The sequence below is a fragment of the Rhipicephalus microplus genome, chromosome 3 (assembly GCF_043290135.1).
Source record: "Rhipicephalus microplus isolate Deutch F79 chromosome 3, USDA_Rmic, whole genome shotgun sequence".
In the NCBI taxonomy this organism is placed as follows: domain Eukaryota; kingdom Metazoa; phylum Arthropoda; class Arachnida; order Ixodida; family Ixodidae; genus Rhipicephalus; species Rhipicephalus microplus.
Genome location: NC_134702.1, coordinates 16,717,289 through 16,744,753, shown reverse-complemented (window position 1 = coordinate 16,744,753; position 27,465 = coordinate 16,717,289). Strand labels below are relative to the sequence as shown.

General features: G+C 50.0%; 2 protein-coding genes across 3 annotated transcripts in view; one reads left to right on the top strand and one right to left on the bottom strand.

Annotated features, from left to right (window-relative positions):
- The first annotated feature begins 274 nt into the window (after positions 1 to 274).
- Positions 275 to 27,465, top strand: part of LOC119181439 (uncharacterized) — a 120,594-nt gene continuing 93,403 nt past the window's right edge. Inside the window, exon 1 of the mRNA XM_075888961.1 lies at positions 275 to 515. Coding sequence (XP_075745076.1) covers positions 343 to 515 — 173 coding nt within the window. The 5' untranslated portion in view covers positions 275 to 342. The remainder of the gene's footprint in view (positions 516 to 27,465) is intronic.
- LOC119181433 (glutamate receptor ionotropic, kainate glr-3-like) lies at positions 13,134 to 23,866 on the bottom strand. 2 transcript variants are annotated; one of them, XM_075888966.1, is made up of 6 exons: positions 23,783 to 23,866; positions 21,479 to 21,569; positions 20,500 to 20,727; positions 19,692 to 19,997; positions 18,382 to 18,675; positions 13,134 to 13,576 (listed from the first exon to the last, which is right to left on the bottom strand). In XM_075888966.1, exons 1-6 carry the CDS (start codon positions 23,815 to 23,817, stop codon positions 13,295 to 13,297), a joined length of 1,236 nt encoding a protein of 411 aa, XP_075745081.1. In that variant the 5' UTR covers positions 23,818 to 23,866; the 3' UTR covers positions 13,134 to 13,294. The 2 variants fall into 2 exon arrangements, with proteins under 2 accessions (XP_075745081.1, XP_037288581.2); XM_037432684.2 differs by lacking the exon at positions 23,783 to 23,866 and having other exon boundaries at positions 21,479 to 22,025.

Genomic DNA, 27,465 nt, shown 5'->3' with positions numbered 1-27,465 from the left:
TTCATTCTTCGTTGTCTTTTCGTTATATAATATCCGTGACGTAAAAAGAACATGAAGAGGATGTAAAGCTGTAGACTTTACGCATTATTCATTCACATTGTTTAAGCTGCACATGGTAAAGTCACGAAAATTCTAAATGCTTCCAAATTACGTGGAAGAGCAAGCATAGGCGGCCAATAAACCGGTATGCGTAACTCCGAACCGCGCCAACGTTTCGTGGTGGCGCGTCGGTTCCGCAAATGTCGACAGCGCCGTGCCGCGGTGCTCTTCGCTGTCCGCTCGCCAGGCCGTGCGTTGTCGCCGGGCGATCATTATCCTCCCGTCACAGCCCTTCCTGCTGCTATGGAGGAGAGGTCGATTACCGAGTACCTCAGTTCCTATTCGAATGTGAACAGCCCCGAGAGTCCGGACGACGGGGTTCAGCACCGCAATGGTCACCAAGTGGAGCGCACCATCGACCCGGAGGACGTTGAAGCGGAGGTTTTCGACTGGGTGCTCACCCACCTCGAGCCCAGGTAAATAATGTAAAAACGCACTTCGTAAGGGCCTGTGCTCTGTCTAGTTCTCGGCCGTTGTATCGGCAGCTCAACACTGGCTACGATGCAGAAGTGTGGTGCAGCTGTCAAATTCGCGGGCGTGCGTTTTGGGGAAGCGAACCCCGCACGCAAAACGAGCGCGGCGACACCAAAAGCAGTTGCAACTTATTTCAACCCGCGCGCGCTCTTTGTGCCGGCGCGATGAAAAACGGAGGGTTGACTGTCAACTCTAACCGCCGAGAAACGCTCGACCATTTCGCACTTGGATAAAAGAAAACATTTGCCCGTCGTCTACATGGTTTTGCTCTGTTTCAAGGGGAAGAATCTTCATTATGAGCATACGCGCGGTGGTTCGCTTGTGTGCCGACTGTAATCGCTTATGCTCATCGCGACTGTAAGGTAACTATTCAGTCATTTTAAGCACTCACTACGCTCACCAGCCAAAGCGTGGCTGTACTCATTGAAAGCGCATGCATGGATTTTTGTTTGATTGTTATTACTGCTAAATTGTACTAGAGATATTTGTCTAAATACTAAGGTTTTCCGTCGCTATTGAGCCTTGTCAGACAAGTGTTCTTACACTCGCCGCGGGGCGTGGCTCCCGAGAAGAGCCTCCCGGTATCTGCAGTTTTATCCTGTTTACTACGAGTTCGCTTTTCGTTCGCTTGTTTTTGCTTCACTGGACGGATGAACAGTTTGTCGCACGCCATAAAGCTTGAAAGGAGTCGCGAAGAAAAAGCGTTGTTTCAGTGGCACTGAGGGTCGGTGTTCTCGACGTTGCAATTCTCCGTTGACTTGCGCGTGTACACTTCGATCGGACAGGACTTATCATGCAGTCATTTTGGGAAGGGCTGCGATGCATTACAACTAAGCGCCACTCTAAGTGCTGCTGTCTGTGTTCCGTCGTAAAATTCACGATAACGGTGGCAGTGTTACGCCAATGTGTGCTTTTCGGGAGCTAGCCTGCTCTAGTCGCAACTTGATAAAAATATATATATAAAATGTTGCAGCTTCAGAACTGCCGCCACTAGAGTTGCATATAAGCAATACTGACATCACTGTAACACCGGTACCCTTTTTTTTAGATCTCGTGTCATTTTCAAATCTAGTCATGGCTATCTAGCCAATGGGTGGCGGCGCTTTCAAACGACGAAATTATAAGGCAGAACTGACGCGCAAGTTATTCAGCGAGGCGTCACTTCAGAGATAAATCCTTGCCTTTCATTTTATCAAGACCGGAAACATATGAGTGCGGCCGGTCTTGTTTTCATTAAACACGTCTTTTCTTTATCTCTTCTTCGCGTGAGGAGCCCCTCGCTTGCCAATCTTGGTGTGACCGGTCGTTATCCTTTTCTGTTAGCGGCGGCGATGGCCGAGCATTTTTTCGGTTTTCGCATCCCGGCCTGCCTGCCTAGCTGTCAGGCGTTGGGAGTGGTGGACTAGGTTTCTTCCCTGTTCCAGCAGGCACGTATGTATGTACTACCTATGCTGCCGGTCAGCTAGTTGGCGCTGAGCGCGTAGGGCCGGCCTGACTGCCCAGTAGTAAAGGTAGCACCCTTTTTTTTTGTATGTGTGTGTGGGGGGGGGGGGGGGGGTATTTTTATTATTTTTTTGAAGACTAGCACTAGCTTTTTTCTTTTTTTAAGTTTCGGGGCTGGCTGGGAGGGTGGCCCGGCACGCAACCTCTCATCAATGTTGCCACGTTTTCTTTCTTGTACTTTTACGCGTTCCTTCGAATCGCCTCTATCCTATATATTTCCCTTTCGAGCTTTTCACGCTCTGCAGATATGCGCCGCCTAGTTTGTTGCTTCGTTCCTCGCTAGACTGGCCCCGTCGACCTCCGAAGCTGCTGCTTCTTACGTGGTGCAATTTTTTTTGCGTTTGTTTAGCTCGAGCTCTTATCTCTTTTCGGCCTTTTTTTTTTTCTCCCTTGCGCTAGATCTCCAATCCCCGAATGCTGCCTATTGTCAGACCGGATCGACATTGTTGCCGCGTCGATCAAGTAAGGTGTGCCGGCACGTAATGCGAGGCCGCATCATGTCTCGGGACGTTTGATAGAGCCTCCCCCTCTTCCATTCGGCGGTGGCTAGCGATCTAGGTGCTTATAAATCTTCTATAAGCGGTGCGAGGCCGCTCTGCGCGCTGGAAGCAGTTTACACATCCGGGCGTGGTATAGGCCTCAGCGGAGGAGAGTGCGTTTTTTTTTTTTCTTTCGCTGCATGTGTGCAATTCTTTTTTCCAAGTCTGTCTCCGTAACTCTTCTTTTTTTTTTTCTTTGCTTGTCTGCATCATCCGTCGCTGAAGACCCGTGTCATCCTCTCCTCTCTCTGCCTCGGAATTTTCGCTGAGCCGCCGCTCCCTCTTCTGGCGCGGAAACGTGCGGAGGCGACTCGGCAAGGATGCTTCTGCTTGTGGGAAGGGAGGGTTTTTTATAGCCTCGGCGGTCTCCTCCCTCTAGCGTGTCGGCGCGATCTTGGCTGCGAAGGCGCCTGGGACGATTTCGCGTGCTCTTATGTAATCGGTTGCTAGGCCTTGCTCTGCCCTAACGGGCACTGGAGCCGTGATTTTGCGTCGAAAGAATGCCTCTACGGCATCCGATTAACTTAATGTATAATGCTACATTTAGTTAGTAGAGTTGCGCCTTTCTTCCACACGTTGCCAACAGCCCTGCATCGCGGTCAAGCTGACGCTCTGGCCAATTTTTAAAGGCGATGCTTCTTAAGGTCGAGGCTTCTCCGTTGGCGTTGTGCGCCGTAGCCGCCGTTGACGATGACTATGATGCTAATGACTATGAACAATAAGCGCGTTCAAGATCCCACACTCTCCTATTGGAATGATGGCACACCACAGGCAAGATACCTAGTATACTTGATGACCATGATGATCACGGACAACGACTGGCTTGGGCAGTAAATGACGTCTCGATATGCCTTACGATGCATTTCGTACGACTGGAACAGCCACTAGGGGAACGTGCCCAGACCTTGTCTTTGCCAGCTTCAAGCTAGATGCGGTACCTCAAAGCACTAATAATGAAGGCAAAACGAAATTCACAACTCAACACTACGTACCTCTTATGACCAATAAAAACTGTATGAAGCTGTACACCGCTTGGCACTAATTTAAATCACGGCTGCTGTACACAGCCAGCGCTTGGCTTTCCAACCAGCCTGTGACGGTGATATCTAAATAATGCGATTAAGCTAAGTGACCAATGCTCCTCCGCACAATGCTGAAGCAAACCAGTATTTGCATGTAGCGTTGCTCAACTTTCCATCAGGGGTATGGTTTCAGAACCCGCTGGCCGCGTTTGGATGAGAGTGAAACAAGACCCATGTACGTTAACGGAACCGCAGCTCGTCGTAATAAAACCGACTCCCTTACGGCGGCCCTCATAATCGTATCATCGTTATGGCACGCCCAACTCCAGATATTAGTCATTAGATGCAGCAAATCAGTGCGTTAGTTTTATTTTCATTTGCTTGCCCATTCGCGTGAAACCGAAATTATACAAACGTGGCGTTTCTCAGCCAGCGAATGAGTTTTTACTTGAAAGTAGGAAGTAATTTTCGTTCACTCCGCAGTTGTCTGGCATGTCGACGCTCTCATGTCGGTCGTCACATTTAGCGCAGCAAAACGCAAGTAAGGCAGCATAGCGCTTCTGAACGCAGTGAGAGCACGGCCCCTACAGTTTTCGTTAAATCGAACTCAGTTTTACTATACCACGACTGTATTAACACAGCTGCTCGTGTGTATACGCTTCTTCCTACTCCAGTGTGTGCGCGTTAACGGGGAATCGTCGCGTGTCGTCGGTGTATACGCCATTTTGGCGTGCAACTTCCACTGTATGCCACAGCGGAAACCAGCACATCGCGATAGAGCGCAGCCCTTTCAGTGCGGTGCTGGCTGTTGTACAACGACTCTCCGACGTCAATTATGCCAGGTCATTGAGCGTGCGCCATATGGTTAGGCCTCTCTGGAAACGTTTTCCTGTGTAGAGCCGCTAGCGCAGTCCCGCGGCGTCGTCGACCGCGTGGTTCTGTTTTGGCCGCCGTCGCACCTTTTTGTAAGCCTCTTCTTCCTCCCGGAGAGCGCGACGCGTGTCGGGGAGGGCCGCTGCTATTTTGAAACTTGCGGGCGGCTTTTTGTTTTGCCTTAATTGCTGTAGACGCCCAGCGCACACATACAGACAGACGCACACATATACGCGCGCTCGTGCATCTGTCGCGCTTTCCCTCTCCACTACTGTTGCGTGCGCTTTGCTCTGGCGGAGCCTCTGGCTGGGACTCTCTCGAGTTGCCGCAGAAGCTTCCCCCTCTTGACCTCCACCCTCTCTCCCCCTCTTGTCTTGTCCTCGTGGTAGTGCTACGAAGAGAACTGTTGGTTGGGCTGCAGAAGTAGTCTTTTTTCCCCCTTACCTCAGCTTAATCCCCCCCCCCGCCCCCCTTTGCTCTCTGTGGTTGTACACCGACTTCGTCTTTGTCTCGACATTCTTCCCAGTCTTTTTATCTGATTGCGATTAAACCGTTCAGTGCGAGCCGTCTCTGTGTTGAGAGACCTTGCGGGGCGCGTTGCGACGACTTTATTTGGGCGGTGAAGTTTCTTTATTCGGGTTCGCAGTTTCGCTGCCGCGCAGTGTTCACCGGGAACCCTTCAGGCTTGGTGGAATCGGTGTTTCGTACCGGTTGCGCGGAACTTCTGGTGCGTCAAGCCGCAGTCCCGCGAAGGTGCTTGAGGCGGGCATAAAAAATGCTGGCATTCAAATCTTCCTGGAATTAACCTCGTATGAAATATTTCCAAACAGATAGCTCCGCCACGACTCGGTTTAACTACACTGAACTTACGACTCGATATTTTTGCATTTCTTTTTTTTTCCCTTTGGCCATCTTTCGTCACTTCACGGCCTTTTCTTGCACCTACATTTAGCATTTTAGGTAGATTTAACAGTGCTTCAAAATAAGTAGTATATGAATGTGTAGCTTTGATTAGATGGATTCTCTTCGATATTGTGGCTGTTTTTATAACCCCGAGTTTGATCTGCTAGTGCAAAGTCTTGTTTGGTGGCTTGAGTGGCCCAGGAACTGAGTACCACGTATGTGCTTTCTGGCTACGTTAGCGTGCTAAGCTGCTGATGACTAATTGCATTGCGTTGCAGGTATTTTTTAATATGCGTGTGTGCTCGCACTGATGAGTAATAGCAATGCTTAGCACGTTTTTTTTTTTTATCTGGCCAATATGAACGAAATGTGAGGGTCGTTTCTATGCACGAGTCGAAGGCAGTAGCGAACTTGTTGATGAAAATGAATCCCTGCTGAATGTCGCTGTCCTATGACATTTCGATAGGGGGTGGAAACCTCGAGGCTTGTGTATGTCGGTGCGTTTATCGAAATCTACGGAGAGCTCTTCACTACGGCGTCCATCATAATCGTATGGCGGTTTCTTGGACGCAAATATTATTAACTACTGCCGGGTTATCGTAGAGATAAATGACTTGGCATATCCTGTCACATGGCGGAAAATGACCCGAAAATACGTGGTTGACATTAGATAAAAATAACGGAGAGTATTTTTGCATAGGATTAGTTCCCGGCTACGGTGACCTATCCGACTCGGTGATAAAGGGCTGTGATCCACGTGTGGACGTCTTCAAAAGACTAGTGGACGCAGCGACTTCCCCTTTGTTTTGTTAACCCCGACAGAAATCGAATTGACGAGTACTGACATGTAGCAATTAAGCCAGCCAACTCTGAAAATAACTTATGAATGACTCATCGCCACATCTGGTACTCACGTGTAGTCAGAAAACAGTTCGGCGAGATTCCTTCATCGTAAGCTGTTCACTACTCCTTCACTCCCTCTCTTCCAATTCTTGTTTTCCTCGTACTTTCTCAGTAAGTTTGGGCTCTTCGTGTTCACTTCGCAATGGCTGTCCTCCCTACTTGATGTCCCAGTAACTGTAGCGCAATGTTTTAACTGTGCAAAACCAAGTTGCCCAATAATTTCACTTTGCCCCTTCTGTTACATCGCCAGTACTGGTGGCGCTGTCTCGCTCTGCGGCAGATGTCGTAGTCGGGCGACGGTTTCTAGTTGTTTAGGGCCGGTTTCGCGCGTGTTTTGGTTGCATTCGTGTAGCTTTACGCGCCGTTGCTGTTGCGTGTGCTCTCGTCGACGGGGCGACGCGAGAGGGCGTTGGTTGGCGGTCGCGTAGTGACTCACAGGTGGCTGCGCGAAGCGTTTGTAGGGAAAGCCCAGATCGCGCCGCCGCCGCTGTTTCTGTTATGACCCTCTTGACTGTCTCTCCCTCCTCCCCCCCACGCCTTTTATTATTTCTCTCGATCGCCCTTTCATTCCTCTCGCGCTTTTGCGAGCGGTGTGACTCATGCGGACTCCGTCGAGCGCGACGACGTCGACCGCGTTGCAAGCCGCGGCACGTGGTGTGTTGCGCTGCTGCTTAAGCGAGGGCGTTGCAATCGCTTGACGGCCCGCCGTCCGGTCCCGCTAGTCTTGGAAGTCGTTGCGAGGCCTCGCTTCTGGGCCGGTCGTCCTCGCGCAACCTTCTTTTACAAACTATTTACGTAGTTTTCTTTTTCATTCCCCAGTCACTGAATTTGCAGCGCCGTTATTTTTTTGTAACACCCTCTTTCCTTGTGTCTTGTTTTCCTTTGGTGGATAGTTCGGTTTCGGTAATCTTTTATAGCGCTTGTAAGTACTGGGCTTTCTCTTGGCGTAATCCGTGCGTTTGTTTTTTTTTTTTTTTTTTTTTGCGAGGCAGCCTCGAAAAACCAGCCGGGAAGTTTCCCTCTTGTGCCGCAGAACGACATCGCGCCACCTCTACTGGCAGCGTAACAGAAGGGGCAAAGTGAAATATTGGACATCTTGGTTTATATTACCAAGATGTCCTTGGTGTTACTTGGTTTATATTACCAACCCTGATTTATATTATTCGTGTAGTGTTTGCGATGATGTCACAACATATCCCTCCGTAATGTAAAGGCAGTACGCAAGACGCTAGTGTCATGCGGGACGGGCGACGTCTCTGACGACGCGGCGAGCTGTGTCAGGGAAACCGACGAAGATTTAGGTGACGATATGAGTGCTGACCTGGGGCAGAGCTCTACGATCTGCGCCGTGACGTCACATTCCATGGTGTGCAACCAATCGTATTAGTTTTCAAAGCCGGATTCGGGTCGTGGCGGTCTTGTTTTGATGCAGGCGATTTGCTACAGAGCCGTGCGCTGCTGTGCGATGGAAAAGTGTGCACGGGAAAAAACGCCAGATGGCCAAACTTTTGCGGAGCCCTTCGATGCGGCGTTCCTCGTAATTTATATCGCGATTTTGCGACATAAAAACGCTACAATTTTTGTTTATAATTTCGTTGGCAGAGAAGTTGCACTACTGCGTACTAAAGGAAAGATAACGTGTGTGAGAAAGCTTCGAGATTGGTACACGGGATAAAATTACCGGAATCGCTCTAATTAAAGCGGTAATTGAAGCGTATGGAAAAACTCGTGCTGCGACTCTCATCTCGCTTTTGCACGTTGACAGTGTTCATGGCTTCATGCCCGTTCTTCAACCGCAAATATTTTATCACTCACGCACAAGGAAAGCTGCAATATTTTCTTCGATGGGAGACGCTTCGGCCACATTGCTCAACAGAGCGTGCCTCTGCCACTTGTGGCTCCCACGGTCGCACCCTTTTTTGTGCCTGTTGTTGCCCGGCGGCGGCAGCTATCCCTTGCCAAGGCTGTGTCGCATATGGCTCTCGTTATTCAAGCTCGCAGATAGGCCTCCTCGCCCCGATCGTTCGCTTGCCATCACTTACTTGCGAGGCCCTTGCTATATGCGCGTGCCCTCTGTGCGTGCAAGTTGGTCAGTTGCCCACACTGTGGGGGAGAAGTCTTCGGACATCTACCACATGGTGTGGGCCTGCCCCTGCAACCCTGCTATGCCCCCTTATCTCCATGACGATAGTTATAGCGCGAGAACAGAGCCACGACACAGAGACAAGACTCGAAAGAAGGTCTCTGTAACGTCGTTCTGTTCTTGCTATAACTATCGTCATGTCGTACCAACTAGCCCCAGCTGCCACGCTTCTAAGTTACATCCCTATATCACCATCCCTAACCCAACTCGGGAGGAGCGGGGAGGCGACCCTGCTTGGCTGTTCTGGACTTCGGGCCCAAAAGGCCTTGGTTCGACGAGCTCTGGCAGCAGCCGACGCCAGTGGGGTCCCGTACTATCCCCACCTACTATTTGTGGGTGCCGGCCTCTTATGAGGCGCTCCCTGCGTACCTCCCGTGTTTTTGATAAACGTGTTTACCACCAGGATGACACAAGCCGAGCAACCGATTTTGGCCAATCACTAGCGCGCGGGGACGCAGAACGGGTACCCTTTCTAGCAAGTGTAAATGCCCAAATCGCTTTCGGGATAGCAGAGTTGCTATGCTTCGTTTGTGACGCGGAAATATTTCAATTTTTTCAAAGTACTAATCGTAAAACGTGTAGGGTAGCTCGCAGCGTTTTTCTTTTCCCTCCATCGTTGGTTTTGGTCGAAATCGATTCGCACAGCGGGCTGGCGCGTCACCCCCGGTGAGAAAACCCGTCGGGACGCAGCATTTCGTGCTACGCGTGGTCGCGCAATTGTCTCTCGACAGAAAAGGTGGGATGTATCGATGTGTCATCTTTGGTTGTAGCTTTTGATTCCTCTAACGTTATATAATCTCGTTTATAGGAGCCTAGAAGTAAGAACGGAACTTAGACACCGCATCTTTTTAAGGCGAAAACCTTTCATGGCTCATCCTCGCGTCAGTCCGTCCCCTCCGTCCATGTCTAGGTCATAAGAACCACAATTGTGTCGCAGGTTTCATTTTGGAAGCTTGAAGGTCATGATAAATTTCCTTCAGTATTCTGACGTCGCTATTCAGGCAACGATAATATTGTCATGACGAACCTTTAATAATATGCGTAGTGCTTATATGCGCCGTCAAATAGTACTTGCGCTTTGAGCGAAAACCTGCCAACACGACTGTCTTAGTCAAGGAACGCTTGTGGGCGCGCTGGCAAGTGATTCCACGGCAAGCGTCTCTGAGAAGCGCCCCTCCCCTCGATACCAAACGTTATACAGAACGCTATACATAACACACGCACGCACGCACTCGCACGCACGCACACGCAAAATAGGTAAACTTTCTAAGCCGTACCATAGACTTCAAAAGGACCAGTAAGGCGACATCTTGGAGGCTGGGACCCGGACACTCGATTCACGCTCCTGGATCAGGCCCGCCGGGCGGCAAAAGCCAGTGTAGCCCTGGACCCAGGGCGCCACCCAATTAGCTTTTGAATTTTTCTCTACCCCCTCGCGTGAAATGTTTCTTCTTCAGGAGTACTTCGGGACTCCAGATAGTTGAGAGGTGCTTCCGACTTTGGCAGTCGCGTCACTGCACGTATAGGGATGGCCAGCTCGCGGCACTACCGAGTCCTGCTCTTTTCCGTTACGACTACTGCTATTTCCCAAACCGATTTGTTTTTTGCCACTGTTGGTGTAGGCTTGGTACCCCTGCAACCGTGGCCGTGTTGGAACTCATATTTAGCGGCACTGCTCATAGGCATCCTGCTCAAGGAAACGCAATTCAGCAACGGAAGTTGAATGCAAGGTCAATGCCATAGCTCCGTTCTGGCGGACCATCTAATTTCAGTTTGTTTCGAAAGCACTTGTAGTAAAGGCATGATGCTAGCGTCCTTTTTTTATTTGTTGGGTTCAGGAGCTAAACTCATCAGTGTTCCGCCCAGTGTAAAGTTTGAAATACGTCTAAAGCCCTCCCAGGGCACCACCTTAGGACTTCCGCAAAAACAAAAGCAGTTGGTCTGTGCACGGACGTGTGGACGGTCCACCGTGGCGACACTGCCGCGTCCTCTCCTGCCTCCGGGTGAATCCTGCCGCACTGGTTGCACCGTCCGTACACATCCGTCCGCCCATATACCCGTCACGGCGCGTGTCCTTCCCTCTCCGTCCAGCAACGAGCGGCCCGCGGTCGTTGTCCATCGTGAGCTCGCCGCGGGTCATTGTCTGCCCGCCGCCTTGCCTGCCCGTCTAGCAGGCCGGACTGCACCACCGGCGTTGGCGAAGAGCGTTGCCCCCTTTCTTGCCAGCGCTGACGAGCGGCGGCGGCCGACGTCGCAGTCGTCTTCTTCTTCCTTTGTGCACCGCCAGCCCTGCGTCGTCGCGCTTCTTCTTTTGGTCCTCCGCCTGGCGATTTTCGGGACCTTGCGAGAGCGTCAGCATCTCGGACCATAGCGATCCGTCGCGGTCCGTGTGTGTGGGGAGGAGAAGACGGAGGCGTGATTTTGTCTCACTTCGCGTCTCTCCCTCTATCGCCCCCTTGCTTTCTTTTGCAGCGACGGTGCTTTCTTGCCGCCAGGAACGCGTTTTGCGGCGGTGTCCGTGGAAGAGCGTCGGCGCGACCAGTCCCCCCGTCGCCGCCACGCCCCCTTCCCATCTGCCCCTTTTTTTTTCTTGCCTCTTTGAACGACGGGGGTGTTGCGTGTGGTTCCGTGCGGGTGCGTTGTCTCCGTTCTCTGGCGGACCATATAACCGCCGGGCCGAAACGAACTGGTCTGGTTAGTTTAGCGATAGTATATTGTTGACATCTTAGTTAAGGGTTTGTCTGGCAAGCGGTTGACAACCGGAAGGCTTGGCTTAGCGATAGTATATATAGTTGACAGTTAGGCGCATGACGCCGGAAAGAACTTGGGGACGCTTTTGAAAAGCGCCCCCTGTGGTCTTCGCGACACGAAGATTGGCGTGTGTCACCCGAAAGCTGTATATGGACATTTCTCTGCGCGATCTGACGGAACAACCGCGCTCCGCGGGTTCTTAATCTGGCGTGGAGGAATGTCCATAAAAAAAAAATAACGGTTGTGCTGTGTCACGATCCGCCCCAATGGATAGTGAGCTCTGCGATGCGAGGGGCTCATTTGTGTAAACGACTCGGCCGAATCGTCGCAGTACTCATAGTCGTAAAACTCCTTGGTCAGTTTCTCGTGTTCGCTCTTGTTCCAAAGTCCCGATTTATCTTTGCACGATAAAAGATAGCGTAGGATCTGCTCGATAGCATAGCCGACACTCCAGTGCTCTGGTATTTTGAGACCACGTACTCGCAGCTAAGTGCCCCCTCCCCCCCCCCCCCTTTTTTTTTTTAATTTTCACTCAGAATGAAGTTTGGTGTGGAATGTTGCTGTACAAAATAAATGCTGGTAATGTGGTCTCCTACTTGCGTTGGTGCTCGGACATATTATAATAGTTTGTAATAATAGTGACACTTCTAGATTTCTGGAGGCTACATCAAGTAGAAAATGGCACCAAGTTAAGCGTGTTGGTTGACGTTCAATTTGTGATGGTTTAATCTAAACTATCGCAAGGACGAAATAACTGTGCACATGTCGTCTCAGGCTTCTTCTTTTGTTGACGTTGTTATGGCACAGTTGAAACCACCATACAAAATGTGCTACATCAATTCCCGTTGTCGTGGGCGTGCGACCCATGGCTGTTCCTCAGGATCGTTAGTGTGCGTGAAGCCGTGCTGGATGATCCAGTTGTATAGGCGAGATGCGAGGTTAACTGAAAAAGTTTCCAAGTATGTCGAGTGCTAATGCGCGTTTGATCACTTGGAAAGTGCCAGCTCTCCGATAGTTATTGAGGTACGGTATTGACAACTCGGGGGACAGCCTACTTGCACTTCTACAACAGGGGGCTGCCAGGGTAAACAGCGGCATGCTTCTCTACCGACGACGCCATTCATTTGTGGCGCTGCTGTTGAGGTCACGTGACCTTGAGCTGTGGAGTTGCAAATGATTCTCGTTCTGTTTCAGTCAACTGCAGCGTGGCCTCTCCCAATTATCTACAGTGCACCCAATTCGGTTGCTCTTAATGTGTCTTACACGTTATGCGGCCAGCTCGGGTCCATTTCTTTTGCTTGATGTCGAATAGCATATATGCCACGCATGTTTGGTCTGACTTCTGTAGTTTTTCAAACTCTCCATGTTACTCCTAACGTTTTTCATTCGCCTAATGTCGAATGGTACATCCGCTACTCATGCCTGGTCTGACTTCTGCCGCCTTCCAAACTCTCAGTGTTACTCCTATCATTTTTCCTCGCTCGGAGGATTTCAAGCTGGACGGTTGTGCCCTCGCGATCTCCGACTTCAGCGTAGCTCCCGCCGACTGGTTCGCCCTCCGCGGTCTCCTGATGCCGTGCAGCTCTCGCATTGTGGCACCCCGCCCTTGGACTGCTTCGACCGGATCTCCACTTTCCTATCTCCTTCTTTTTTCCTCTCGTTGGCTGGCGGCTTCTTATCCATCTATTTTCCTTCTATTCTTTTTATTCCTTCTCTCTATATCTTTTATTCCCCATATCCCATTCCTCTGCTGACCTGTTGAGGTGTCCTCGTAAGGAGAGACAGTTACGGGTCGGCTCCTTTCTTTTCTTTTCTTCTGATATAACCACAATCTCTCTCTTGTGTGCTGCGTAGTCCTAAGACTTTCTCTAATTCGTAATCTTCCATGTTTCGGCTCCGTGATCTAGAACTGGCAGCATGCTGTGGCTGTGTACTTATCGTTTTAATGGCAGTTGCAGAATCAATTAGTGACATAACTTGGGAGTGTCTGCCGAATGCTTTCCAGCCCAATCTTGTTATTCGGCAAACCCAATTCAGAAAGGCGAATAAACACGGTAAATGGGGCAGGTGTGTGCGTCGTCTATCTAGTTGATCAATGTGTCGTGATTCAAGTCGTCGCGAGTCTTGAGACAGCACCACTTGTAGAGCAACACTTCCAGGACGAAGCCGAACCAGGCGCAGCCCTGGGACACGATCAGCATGTAGAAGATGGCCGCGAAGTCCCTGAAGTTTAGTGGCTGGTAGTCGTGCAGGTGGTCCGGATGGAAGCGCGTCCAGCATGGTCCCGGATCGGGCACCAGGTCCTCGTGCCAGTACAGGTTCAGGCCGGTGTCCATTATCCAGCGGACTCGGCGGAAAATTTCGTCCTGCACAGCGCGATGGCACTCTGAAAAACACCCTTGTAAGAGTGCATCTCGTAATGTGCATCTCGTAAGCAGTGAAATATGATGATGCTAACGCAGTTCGTGATGACGTAACGTGTTGCGACGGCTTCAAATGTGTTTAACTGTGCGTGGCCGGAATTCATTGTTGGGCAGCTATCTCAGCTAGTAGCATCGGTACATATAAGCTGCGTATTAAGGGCATATTAGTTTGAACGGACCTGGGTGTCCCGGAATCGGGTCCGGGCCGTGGCGGTTCCGTTTAGATGGTGCCGAAATGTTGGGGTCCCACTGCTTCAATTTAGGTGGGCGTTAAAAGAACCCAGCTGAGGAAAATTTCCGCAGTCCACTGTGGCGTAACCCACAAAGGAGTCGTGGTTTTGGGCAGTAAAATTTAACATTTAAGATGTTTGACCCGTAGGTCCTTATAAAGCTTTCTTTTTGTTGTTGTTCCGAGTTTCCGGCTTTTCATCGACGTACTCCAGTTTTTATTTAGTATACCACCCTAGTACTTATACGTACGTTGTTCCCTGGTTAACTTCTGATTGCCTCAGTCAGTCTTGACTGAACTAAGTGCACAGCATCCTCCTTCGTATTCTCATTGTGGACGAACTTTTACTTTCCGACCAGCGAGGAGGGGGGGGGGGGGGGTCGATACGCAGTTTTGTCCATGACGCAGGTACAATCAAATTTTTTCAACTTTTTAAAGTTGGACAGTCGACATAAAGTAGCCTAAAGCGAAATTATTCGCGCAGCCAACCTGCGGCACTGTTTCGGCGCAAATCTTGGAAGAGTCGTAGCTCGTGTATTATATCGGCATGAAAATGAACCCAGCTTTACATCTAACAATGTTTCAATCAAGGCCGGCGGGAGCAGGCGGCGCTCTGTGAAGCCTGGCGAACGCTGTCATATTTATGTATCGCCCGCTCTCCAAACAGCTGCTACGCACTTCTCGCGAGGGCACGCACGCATGACGTGGGAATGGGGCAACTGTCTGCGTTTGACAGGTATCGGCGAGCCGATGTCAGCGGGGCACTTCGCGACATTTGCGCTGCTCGTTACATGCGTAGGCGTGCGAACAAGGAAGGGGGCGTGGTGGGATCTTTCCCCCATCTTATCATCGAAAGGGTCTGCCCCCTCTCCCCCTGCCTGCTTACTGCCCTGTATGCTCATAGACGTGCACTGAGTTTCCCACGGTTTCCTGTTAGGGGGGGGGGGGGGGGGAAGCAATCTTATTCCCCTCTCCGGTAATTGGATCGCACTAATATTGGAGAACTCTGAGCGTGCCTGAGGCTGCAGTGACACCTAAATGATCAGAATGGTGCTTGAGTGTTTTAATTCGATTATTCGGAAGGACGTGAAGTTCGTGCTGAATTTAGTTTTCACCGTGAAAAAAAGATGTATCAATACTACAAAACGCCGCTTTGATTTGCGCACGGCAGGCTTCGCAGCAAGCGTATAATACACACGTGGGAACGAAACATTGTGCTTCCTTGGATGCCCCATCGCCGCACATGCTCAAAAATGTATTTGCACACGCTGGCTAAGAAAAAAAAATCGCCACGCCGCATTGTTTTAACAAACGTAACGCCGTTCATGACCACTAATACAGCCTGGCGCTGAAGTGTACAGGATGTGATATTTTCGAGGGCTGTTTCCCTCTGTTTCTGGCCGTAGCCTAAAAAAAAAATATCTTTTAACCTGGATAGGTCTCTGCGATCTAACTATACTAGTACATGTATATTACACCACTCTAGTGCATGTACACTATACTATTATACTATACTATAATATAATAGTATGCCAATACGTGATCTATATACTCTTACATAAGTTACCCGATATATTAGCAGAATCGAGCTGTGATGGATTGGAAATTCGAATTTATAGGTAAAGACGTGTCAGCGTCGAAAGTATACAGACCACCGGGTATGAGAAACATTTAAACTTCGCTGCAATTTCGTAGATTTGGGTGCACGTTAAAGAACCCCAGGTGGTCGAAATGTCCGGAGCCCTCCACTACGGCGTCTCTCAATCATATAGTGATTTTGGGACGTTAAACCTCATATCCTTCATCAAATCAGTGTTGCTTCCTTAAACTTGTGAAACTGCCTGTACATCCTGGCAACATTTGCCGTAGAATGTACACTGCGAGATAAAAATTACCGCTTCCCTCCCGTCCGAGCTACAAAGCAGCCACGTATTAATCTTATCAGTTCCTCAAGCGAATGGTGTCGAATGGTGTCCCTTTACTCGAGATGTTTCGACACCTATCTCGCAAGTGACTGCATGCATGTCCGCCCACCCACGTTTCGTCTTGTTGTTGCCGCTGCTGTCGAGCTTGCCAAGACAGCCGGGTCAAGTTTGACAGCGACGTAAGATTGAGCGAGAATGGAACGCCTCGTCTTGCGTCTGTAGCTGCGAATTTCCGTTGCTGTATAGCGCGCGTGAAAGATCGCATAGGGCCTGGAATTGGCACAAGTGGCGGCGAAAGCAGCTGGCAGAAAACACCGGAGACTTAAAGTGCTACACATGGTTCTGGACATGCATCCTTTGCGCTGTTGATAGGATCAGGCGTATTATGGTCTATTGACGTAGCCCATATATAGTCTGCGGACATCAGGAGTTGCATTATCCGATTCCACGGCCATGACTGCCTGATATCTGTAAGAATTCTCGAGAAGTGAGATTGAAGTGCACGTTGAATATGCGAAAACGCTTGATTGTCTTTCGGTTGTACGCGATGGCGTCATTTGTGAACCACTGTGCTTTTTCAAGGTGCCCTTGAACTGTACGATCGGCCCGTGTGCATTTAGGTATTTTAGGGGCGAAGCTTCTTATGGTCTAGGGCAATCCCGCATCCTTCTGGTGGCGTAGCTAGCCCAGCACATGCGCAGACGGACGGACGGATGGCCGCTTCGTGCACTCCGTGAATAATATGCTGCGATTTTTTTTAAAGTCATGCACTCTATCGCATGTACAACCTGGAATGCCAGCGAAAGACGTGAGATCGAATCCTGGTTGAATTCAGTGGAGGCTAAATGATTGGCCCGTGCAGTTTGATTAGAGGCTCTTTAAAGAATCCCCAAGGGTCCAAAGTTTCCGAAGCTCTCCGCTACGGCGTCCGCCGTAATGTCGTGGTTTTGGAACTTAAACTATTTGAACGCTAGCGCACACGTATGGAGCTCGGAATTCGCTCGACGGTCAATGCACGCCGTCATCATGCAATGCAAAAAGTTCGTAGCCCCGGCGGCTTAGGCCTTGCAGGGATTGAATTTGCGTCCCCATTTTGACGCGTGCTATACATCAGTACGGTGTACACTGTTGTGTCGTCTTGCGAAATGTACTAACACCACTAACCCTGCACTTACACTGCACTTACACGTTCAATAGTTTTACCATATGCATCTGAAAGGACAGTTTCACACCCATGCTGACTTTATCGCAAATTTAGATGTACGCTGTTCGGTAAATGCGTTTCTGGCGCTGTATACGCTAGACGGCGACAAATACAACAGTCGTTTATACGCTATAGCTTGCGGTGACTCCACATTTAGTTATCCTGATAAGCATTTGAGTTCTTGTGCGTCATCTAATCTCGTTGTTGCACACGAGTTTAACGACCCGCAATGCTTTCTTTTCCCGTTTTTTTTTTCAGCTAGAACGCCTATATATGCCTCATGAGAAATCACGTTGTCGTAAACTGCCCGCAACATATGTTTTCAGAAATGCTTATCGCTGATTGCCATTCTTGGGAATTGGGTTACGTATGCATCATGTGCGTCCAAGGGCCGGCTGCATAAACTCGCACGAGGAATCCCTCCTTTTTAATGACGCGAAATGAAAGCACCGCACTGCTTGCGTTGTTCCGTAAGACAATGGATATCGCGTTGGAGGATTTTCTGCCTCTCTTCCAAGATGGGATGTAAAATACGACACTGCATTGTAGGCCGTGGCCGCGGTTGCGCGCTTTCGTAATTAGTGCCTCCTTCTGAGGTTATTTTCCCAGCAGCGTGCGCCCCTATATGAGCAAGGCTCTGAGCTCGTTACGATTGTTGTTTGTAGCTCTACTATCCTCTTCCGTGAGTTAGCGTCTTCGTGTCGGACTCCGCGCCACTTTATCGCACTCTGTTCCGGCGCAGCGCTGCATGGGCGTCCCCAAGGTTGCCACTGTCACGTCGTTATGCCGCGCGTGCGGTGTCGAGATTACCATCTCGCGTGTGGTTCACGGCCGTGCAATCCATAGATTCGTCGAGGAACGTAAATTATTGCCGTCTGCCACTGAGTTCTGCAAAATACCGCGAATGTGGTGGAAGGGTTACAAAAGGGAAAATCGAAAACGCCCTCGTTTAGTAGGACAAGCCGCGGTGTCATAGCTCGGAGGTGGCACACTAGGCCCGTGCGCCGAATTTTTTTTCATACAGAGCAAAAAAATTACCATTTCTACAAAGTCCCCTGCCCCCGCCTCCCTTCTCCGAAAAAAAATTTCCTGCCTACGCCCCTGCCACAAGCTACTGGAATACCACATGTATTCATCGGCGATCTTTTTAGTTAACGACGAGCTCTTCCTGTACCGGGGATCGAACCTTGACCCATTGTCTTTCTGCGGTGGTTGCTCTACTAGTCGAGTTAGAGCTATCGAATCGCAGTGTGTGTAAGATTAATCGACTGCTCTAAGCGCATGCGTTCAGAAGATGGGTCCATGACGTCATCTGCAAGCTGTAGTGAGTTGATGGTATACAGTCCCGAACACATTCTCTCTGTTCTCTCCAGTATACGCGTGTACCTACCTGCAGCTTCTGGTCCAAGTCCTTGCGGACGTAGAAGACCATCTTGATCTGCAGTATCCGCTCTCTGCCCAGGTGAAACAGTCCCTGGCCTCTGAGCTCGACGTCGTAGCAGTGTTGCGACACCCTGGCCAACAGCGATATTCTTTCCATCAGAATCGCCGCTTCTTTCTGGAGCACCATGAGCAGGTACGGGGGTGTGAACAGCTCCTCTCCGTGCACCTCTTCCTCGGCTTGGCCCTCGCTGAACTCCTTGATTGTGGCCAGCACTTTCTCGAACGCGTAGCCTTCTGCCTCCTGCAGGGAGATTGGTATACGTTGTCAGCGATTTAGCAGTGCGTTAACTTGAGAACATTACGCCTCTGGGAAGTAGTGCTACTTCCATATTGTCATTTCGGTTGAACATGCGGTATTGAGCGTTTCGTTTGTTTTGTTAGCCATGTGACTTGGTTGTCAGACCGTTGCTGAGTGAGCAGTAAGTAAACCGTAAGTATGTGGCAGAAAGACATTTTTTCGAGATAATCGCTTGTCTCTGACTTATGTTACTACCCATGTTGTCTTCTTGTGCGCCCATTTACCTTAGCAGCAATCTAAAATGGTGAAAGCAGCATGTGCGTGCTACGCTACTTTTCCTGGGTTTTCTCGTACTGAATGCGTCCAGCCGGCACGTTTCCATATTTCAAAAAGCCTATGATAGCGTAACTTGGGGGTCACCTTCGCATGCGCTAGAGTCCCGTGGTCTGCGCTGAAACGTTACGTATGACGTCATTGATGGAGCATAACGGCGCCGTCGACTATCGTTCTGGCAAAATGATGTTGATAGTAAGAACCACGCGGTGGCATAGCGTAAGTTGTTAACCGCCCGGTGACACGGTTGAGCCGCTGACGGGCAAAGTGGCGATACCCGTTCAGCGACACTCTGAAACCTCCCCTCGTTCAAATTTTAAGGGTGGTATGACGTCATACGTGACGTTTCTGCTAGGGTAACATGACTCCCGCATGTGACGTTGATCGGAAGTTGCAAGATTAATATGCTCTAGTGCTCTCTAAGGGTGTCATTCCGGGCATAGTCAAATTCCTTGATTGGCCTCTTTTGAAGCCAATCATGAAGGCCTTAGATAGCCCTCTGGGGCAATCTGTTCACCAATGGCGGAATTTGAAAACTCCTAAATTATCTTCGTAACAGCCTCTTTTGAAGCCAATCATGAAGGCCTTAAATAGTCTTCTGGGGCAATTGGTTCACCAATGGCGGAATTTGAAAACTCCTGAAATATAGTATATGTGCAAGCACGCATCGCCGTCTTCCGGTTTACCTCAATAATCTTGAGAAATCCGGCTGCCTCGAAGACCATGGGCCGGACCTTCGGGTTGAGCGCTAGCTGCTCGATGGTGTCCAGGCGGTCTGTCTCTTCCTTGAGCATGAGCGCCGACTCCATGTAGCCGACGAAGGTGTTCATGAGGATGACGAGCATCAGGAACCAGCTTCCAAACAGCACCCGCTGCGAGTGGCTTGCGAAGTGGAACGTCGAGCTCTCCAGGAACATGGACGCCACGTAGACCCAGAATATTCGGGCCACCCGCTGACGCCGCTGACGGAATGACAGCCGCGTGTCCGGAAGCTGCGAGTCGTTTAGTGGTCGTAAATGTCGCGAGTGTCAACGTATACGCCCGTCGTGTCGCGCTACCGATATCTAGTACTGACACTGTTTGGTCGGGATGCGTAACGAACTACGCAAGACGCATCAAAAGGTATAAATGTGCTATAGCACGTACGCATGAGCGTGAAAGTCCTACGACACAGGCGCTTGTCTCATTCTTGATCTGTCTGCTAGCACTGACGTACGATCCATATAACAGAGTAGTCTGAAACGCCACTTCACAAAAAACGAACAAGACCCGGATAGAGGCTGATTTGGACACTTCCGAAGAGTCAGTTCAGTCTATTGTGCCAATCTTCTTTGCTCTCGCTATTTGACGTCGAACAACGTCGGATATGGAGGATCTAAATAGACCATCTATAGTGTCCTTGCGAATGAAATGCCCTTTCAAAGGGACCTTCGTGATAGGCCGAGCGCCGGCTTGATATCTCTGAAGTCGCATCGTGCGTACGCACATACGTACCAGTATCTCTGCCGCGACGGCGATGCCTGCGGCCACAAGGAGGAAGCAGAGGAGCACCATCCACACCTGGAGGTCGAAGGCGCGGATGTAGCCGTACACGTTGGACTTGTGCTCCTTCTCGACGCCGCTCAGTATGACCATGTCCTCGTCGGTGTACGCCGGTGACGGGTTGGCCACGGTCGCCTCCTTCTCGGTCAGCACGAACGGACCCAGCGCCAGGTCCGCCTCCTGCGCGGACGGTTTGGATCCCGCTCACCTCGTTCGTCTGGCCTTTGAGGCAACTTACCCGTAACGCGCCGTTTTTTTTTTTTTTGCCCCGATAAAACCTAAAACTCGGACGACCGCTCACACGCGTGCTTAGTCCTTCCACACCACTCCCATAGTGCACCACGTATATCCCGTTATGGACGGTAATCGGGTACAGTGGCCGTGTATTGTTCAATTGCTGGAAACGAAGTCTAACATTACTAAGTTCGATCCGCAAACACATAAGAGGCTAAAATTCTGGGGCGTTCGAATTTTGCATCTTTGCGTGCGCCCGTATGGTTTTAAGCATTTTCCGTTGGCGTTTTTGTTGCATCACGCGCCGCAACAATGGGCTGTTACTGGTGATGGTGCAGTCGAGCCATGGATAAAGGGCGTAGCGTGAAACACTTCAAAAACTTTTAAATGCTACAGACCATTCGCGTGTTGAAGTGTTTTTATTCCTCATGTGGTGTACGCTGAATCTGGGGCTATGTGGACGTGAGGAATCCTCGCCAATTATTACTGAAAGCAAAACGAAGGCCGACTTTTACATAACTTAATTGTTAGGCCTGCACTATCGTGTCCGATTTTCCTCTTGGACGACCTGTAGTAAAGCCTTAGTAGTTCAAAATACAAACTGAATATTTCTATGCACAGTTAGACCGTGTTCCAGGACTACAGAAATCAACGCGTGACGTATGCTTGCTTTGTATTTCGTCTTGGTGGCGCTTACCCCTCGCTGCAGCTGGCCCATCATGCCTGTCCAGGCGCCGTTCGGTCGCAGCTCTCCCCACTCATTGTCCAGAGGCTGTACCAGTTGATACCTGCGCATGAAGTCGGAGGGCTTCGATGACGCATGCCACTTTCGTCGTTGGATGTGTCGGCGACGCGTCATTAGCCCCTGGTGGGCGTTGCCGCATGCAATGAAGAACGGCTATTTGGGCTATAGTTGCTTCACCACGCATGCAATGACCCGGCTTTTTTTTTTTTCATCTATGTCGCACTTATCGTTCGCCGCGGTGTTATTGCTCATTACGTAGACGAGGCTGGGGTGGAGGTGGGTGTTGTCTTCTTGTGTATCTCCTGTGGTTTTGCTGTTACCTTTGCTGGTCGTGGAGATAAAATGTAAAATACACGGAACTATGCCGTCACTGGGATTTTTTGTCCACTCTCGCTTTATGGCGACAGACGTGGTACATTTACATTACGCCAGAGTCTTCTCTGGTGTAATACATAAATTGGTAACTCAAGGTCCCGAGGTAAACACTAGCGGTGGCTGTTCTATCACAGTTACGTAACTGCTACGTGGCACCTTGCATAGCATGCAATTCGAAACTGTCTATAGGGATCGACATAACTTGATTTACGGTAACCGAGGAAACCGATCTACTCATATACTTGATCTGCTTGCTTACATAAATAATACCTTGTGTGAAAGTCCTTCATGTGGCCTAAATCTTTAATTAAAGTAAAATTTAGGTTCCCATCTTGAAAAGCAACTGCGAGTGGAAAATTGCTGACGTCGGTGCACACATGCACGAGTTTCTTTTTTTTCCTCGCTGTCTCACATCTATGAGAAGTACGTCGGCGTGGTTGAATAGAACAGTGGGCCTGCTCTATACTGAGCCTAATCAGCGTAACTACTCCTGGAACTCGCGAGTGGGCTTGGGTTACTGGTCTGGCCAAGTTGGTATGAAATTCGTGTTACGATTGGCCTCATTTATTTATTTATTTATTTATTTATTTATTTACAACATACTGCAGGCCCACATGGGCCCAGACAGGAGGGGTAAATTGCAAAACAAAAACACAGCATTTCAAAAGGCGAAAAACAAACAAAGTAAACGCTTACATTTCAATTTCAATGTTAGGTTATGAGAAATCGATCAGGTCAATTGAGTCAACTGAATCAATCAATGATAATGGCAATGAGTTCCATTCGTTAATAGTGCGAGGAAAAAAAAGAAAATTTGAAGGTGTTAGTTCTTGTATGATATGGAGTTAAAGGTTGAGGATGATGTCTGGTTAGTCCAGTTGATAACGGCCGTAGATATGGTCCAGGATGAAAAGAGAGTTTGTTATTCTTCAGAAGAAAAAGAAATTTGAGCCTGAGTATTTTACGTCTTAATTTCAATGTTTGTATTCCATGAGTTTCCATGAACTTGGAACAGACGTATCCCCGTTCCGAGCTACCATGAATTGAAACGAGCGCGTTGGTTTATTTTGAACGTGAGTACTTTGTTTGCCCTTGTAGGCCGCACGCCGTTTCAGTTGTGCGATGTGAGGTGATTCAGCGGATCGCTTTGCAATTGTACCGTCGCGCGTGCGCTGCGTGCAGAGACGCGAATGCAGTATCGGACCTCTGGGGTAATGAACTCTTCGAGACCGCGTGTATAGTACTCTGCGAAGGCGCGGCACTGCTGTCGCTGTGCACCTCGCGCACACTGCGAGTAACGGAGGGCGCCCAGCGGGGGTCCGGTTGCGTCATAATAATAATAATAATAATAATAATAATACGTTTATTTTCATCATCATTGTGTACATGATAACAGGGGCCCGCAGTAAAAGCTGTGAAATCCGAGGATCGTTCCAATGAAAACTCCAAAAAAAAAAAAAAACAGCTTGACTGAGCTGCTGCCCCCTAACTTGGCGAACAGCAAGGATTCAAGAAAAAAAAACGCAACCAAATGTGCATAACATAACAGAAAAAGAAAAATGAAAGACACAATACAAGGAAGTACACTTTCAAGGCACAGAAATCGCGAGCAAACAGACAACAGGAATTATGAAAGAAAAAATGATAACCACTCTTTATTTGTCAATGTTTCAAGGGGTGCGTTTTTAGCTGCGAAGCTATTGAGCAGTCGCGGAAGCTGGTTTTCCAGGGTTTGCGTGCCGTAAGTTGTTCTGTATGTTTGAACGTGCCATATATCTGAACCTCGCTTGCGCGCAGGGCGGGCAGGAATGTCGCACGCCGCGTGCTTCTGTTGCGGCATCTGGGTCGGCTGCATGCGTTGCCGCCGATGCGTTCGCTCACTTGATGCCCATGGACTGGATGATGTAGTCGATCATTGAGCCGGTGATGCCCTTGAGCTGGGAGCCGCCTCCCGGTTGGTCGACCATGAACACGTACGGGTACCACTGCACGAAATGGAGACAAGTGTTGCGAAATTTCGGCCGATGCCTCTAAAGATGTCTGGGGTGTATCCGAATCATTGATTTCTCCGAGTAATACACTCCCCCCCCCCCTTCTCCAATTTCTCTGTTGATAATCTTATTCTCGCTTTTTGTCACTGGTGTTCTGCACCGAACCATTGCCTTCCTATAATTATAGGACGCTTCTGAAAGAAATTTCAATGAGTGGCCGGTGGATCTGTATCGTAACTGAATGCCGATCTTAATCGGCTGTCCTGACGCGTGCACTCGTTTGCGGGCAGCATTACTGCACGGAACATCCCACAGTCTTGGAACGAGGCATTGCTGCTCTTCTCGTTCAGTTTTTCTTTTTTGCCCGCCTTTCGCCATGCCGCACCAAGCAACGTCTCTCTATTATTATATGCAGCATTAATTGGTGTAGCCTTGGTTGGGGGTGTGGATGGGGCGAGAAGGTTCAGATCTCCGTCCTCTTCGAAACATTTTTTTACAGGTGTGAAACGCGCGCACAAAGATGGTGTTGTTGAACATACCTCCCCCCCCCCCCCCCCCTGCCAATAGTCTGAGATTTCTAGTTACGCCCCTGATAGCGTTTCTCGCATTCCTACCTTCGTTTTGTCAGCTCTACTTCTGTTGAAACACTGTAAACTTACTCCTTTGTAGCCTTCCAGGTGTGAACCTCGAGGTTTTGCAGTCGGAATGCAATCACCGATCTTATGCACCGCCCGCTCATTTTCGCTACGACCCACTGAATAATCGCCTGTCCCCTGTTTCCGAAGCTACGCGTGAACGCGAATAACACCACATCGCCGCATGTACTCACGCCGACATTGCTCAACCTGAGCGTCAAGTTCCTGTTCCAGAATGTCATTCTTCTGCAGAGAGCGTCGTGTCACGCCGGTCGCTCGACCTCCTGTGACGCTGTAGCGAGAGCTCGGACGGTCGTCGCAACCACTGTGGGGCGCGACTACGCTGCCGAATATTGCGTGTTTGTTGGGGACCTCTTGTTCAAGATCAAAACACCGAAGTCTTATTTATTTATTTACTTTTTTTTTCGCTGAATTGTCAACGTACTTCGTTTTATTCCACGAAGCTCGCCCGTGCGTACCCGAGCTTTGTTCTGTTGCCTTCGCGTGTTCGACGTGGGCGGTTCTAAAATTTTAAGCTTTACAACGCGTTTACTTGTTTCTTGCTTCTTCCAAGCATTGCAACGGGCAGCAGTTATTTTTCTTGTTAAACAGGCGGTTCGCCGTTCGACCATATGCTTCGATGTCGGCGGCCGCACGATCACATATGGGCGGTCGTCGGAACAGTATACGCGGATTAGAAAGGATATCGCTTGGAACGTGCCCGCTAGCGTCCGCCCCGTGGCTTGCTGTGTGTATTTTGTTGGGCGCTCTTGTTATTAGGTGGGCCAGAGACGTGTACTTATCGTTCTGCGGCTGCGTGCGCGCGACCTGGCCATTTTTTTGTTCGCTTCTATAGTCTCGTATACTTTCTTCTCCCTTGTTTTCCCTATATGCGCTCGCTGGTATAAGTTCCGCGTGTAGACGTGGACGCCACCACGTCTTTGCGCGCCTTGTAGAGCATATATGCCAGCAGCCGTCGTGAAAGGGGGGTCGGTGGTTTTCGAAAAAAAAAAAAATGGCGGGGCTCTTCTGTTTGCTCCGCGTTCTGCAGCTGCGCCGTCGGGTCAAGCTGCGCGTTCTAGTTCACGCGATGATTGCAGCCTTTCCGCGCGATGCGGTCTATACGAGAGTACCGGGTGTATCTGGATCGCGGGACGTGCAAGTGCGGACATTGTTTGCGTATTGTTTGCGTGGTATTATAGTTGCGGTCGGGCCGTCACTATATGGGTGGCATTGGACGATCGATTTCGAGTACCCCCTTTTTTTTGTGCGTAGTTTTCTTTCGCGTCACGATCAAAGTCTCGTAAATTTCATACCATCTGGATGCCAAGTCAGGGTCTGCAGCCTACGTCTTACAGTGGGTATGCGCTGTTCGGCTGCTGTGCCGAAAGTCGCTGGTTCGATCTCAGCCGTGGCGGTGCCATATCGATCCAGGTGCAATGCTGTCGAAGCCCGTGCAGCGCGTTAAAGAACTGCGGGTGGTCGAAATTTGCTTGCCCCGCCGCGGTGGTCTAGTGGCTAAGGTACTCGGCTGCTGACCCGCAGGTCGCGGGATCGAATCCCGGCTGCGGCGGCTGCCTATACAATGGAGGCGGGAATGTTGTTGGCCCGTGTGCTCAGATTTGGGTGCACGTTAAAGAACCCCAGGTGGTCAAAATCTCCGGAGCCCTCCACTACGGCGTCTCTCATAATATGGTGGTTTCGGGACGTTAAACCCCACATATCTATCATCATGGTCGAAATTTCCGTAGACGTCCACTACGGCGTGCCTAATAATCATACCGTGGTTTAGGCACGTAAAACCCCAACGATTACTTCTAATCCAGATTATGACCAGTGGGATGTCCGTTGCTGACGCAAGCAGCTGTTCGCGCACTGGGGCAATCGATCTGTCAAGTGCAGTGGCCTGACGTCATTGTTTACACTGCCGTGGTGCAGCATGAATCCTAGCTCGTGCGTTCACACGGTGCTATTTCGACCTCTTTTCATGCTTATATTCTTACTTTTCTTACTCTGTAGGGTAGCAAACCTGACAAGCTCCTTGTTGAGCTTCTCTACCTTTTTTCTATACTAGCTAATCCCCATCTACTTTCGTACGGTTGCTCTACCGAAGTATTGCGGTGGCCGAGGCATTGCAAAACACTGTTTGAACACTGAATTCGGCGAGTGAAATATGGTTGCACTCCCGGATGGATGGGCCGTACCCGGATATACTACGTCAGTCGGTTCGGATGGATAAGACGCGTCGCTTTTTGCATGCGTCCACAGAAGATGGTTGCGCCGGCTTGCACAGCACGGCGCCGTTTCTGCGCGCTTCCCGGTGATCTTTGTGTCGTCGTTGCGTTTCGTCGCATTCGGGTGAAGCCAAGCCTCCGAGCAGCTCGATCCCCGTCTTCCTCCCCCTGGTGCATATCTTTTCCCGTTGTCGGCGCGCTGCCTCGCTTCACTTCACGGCGCCTTTCCGGACGCCGCATGGCGGCGCCACGTGCCCACCCGCGTGCGACTGCGGCGTATAGTAAACACGCGGCTCTCAATCTTTTTTTCCCCCTTTTATTTAGCCTTTTATCGTCGCTATACCTGTGCCGCTTCTTTTCCCGCATGAGTCATACACGGGCGGGCCTACCTGGTTGGCTGACTGCGTGGCCGACTGGCCGTGGCTGTGTGCTCGTTTATGCAGTCTAAAACCGTGCAGTGTTGTGGAAGCTACGCAGCGATTGATATATGGAAATGGCCCCGCCGAAGTTGTCTAGTGGCTAAGGTACTCGGCTGCTGACCCGCAGGGTGCGGGTTCGAATCCCGGCTGCGGCGGCTGCATTTCCGATGGAGGCGGAAATTTTGTAGGCCCGTGTGCTCAGATTTGGGCGCACGTTAAAGAACCCCAGGTGGTCTAAATTTCCGGAGCCCTCCACTACGGCGTCTCTCATAATCATATAGTGGT

Coding starts and splice junctions, on each gene's coding strand:
- LOC119181433 (XM_037432684.2), bottom strand. CDS start 21,640: ATGACGCGTCGCCGACACATCCAACGACGAAAGTGGCATGCGTCATCG. Junction 19,998..20,499: donor CCGTCGCGGCAGAGATACTG/GTACGTATGTGC, acceptor AACGACTCGCAG/CTTCCGGACACGCGGCTGTC. Junction 18,676..19,691: donor GATTTCTCAAGATTATTGAG/GTAAACCGGAAG, acceptor ATCTCCCTGCAG/GAGGCAGAAGGCTACGCGTT.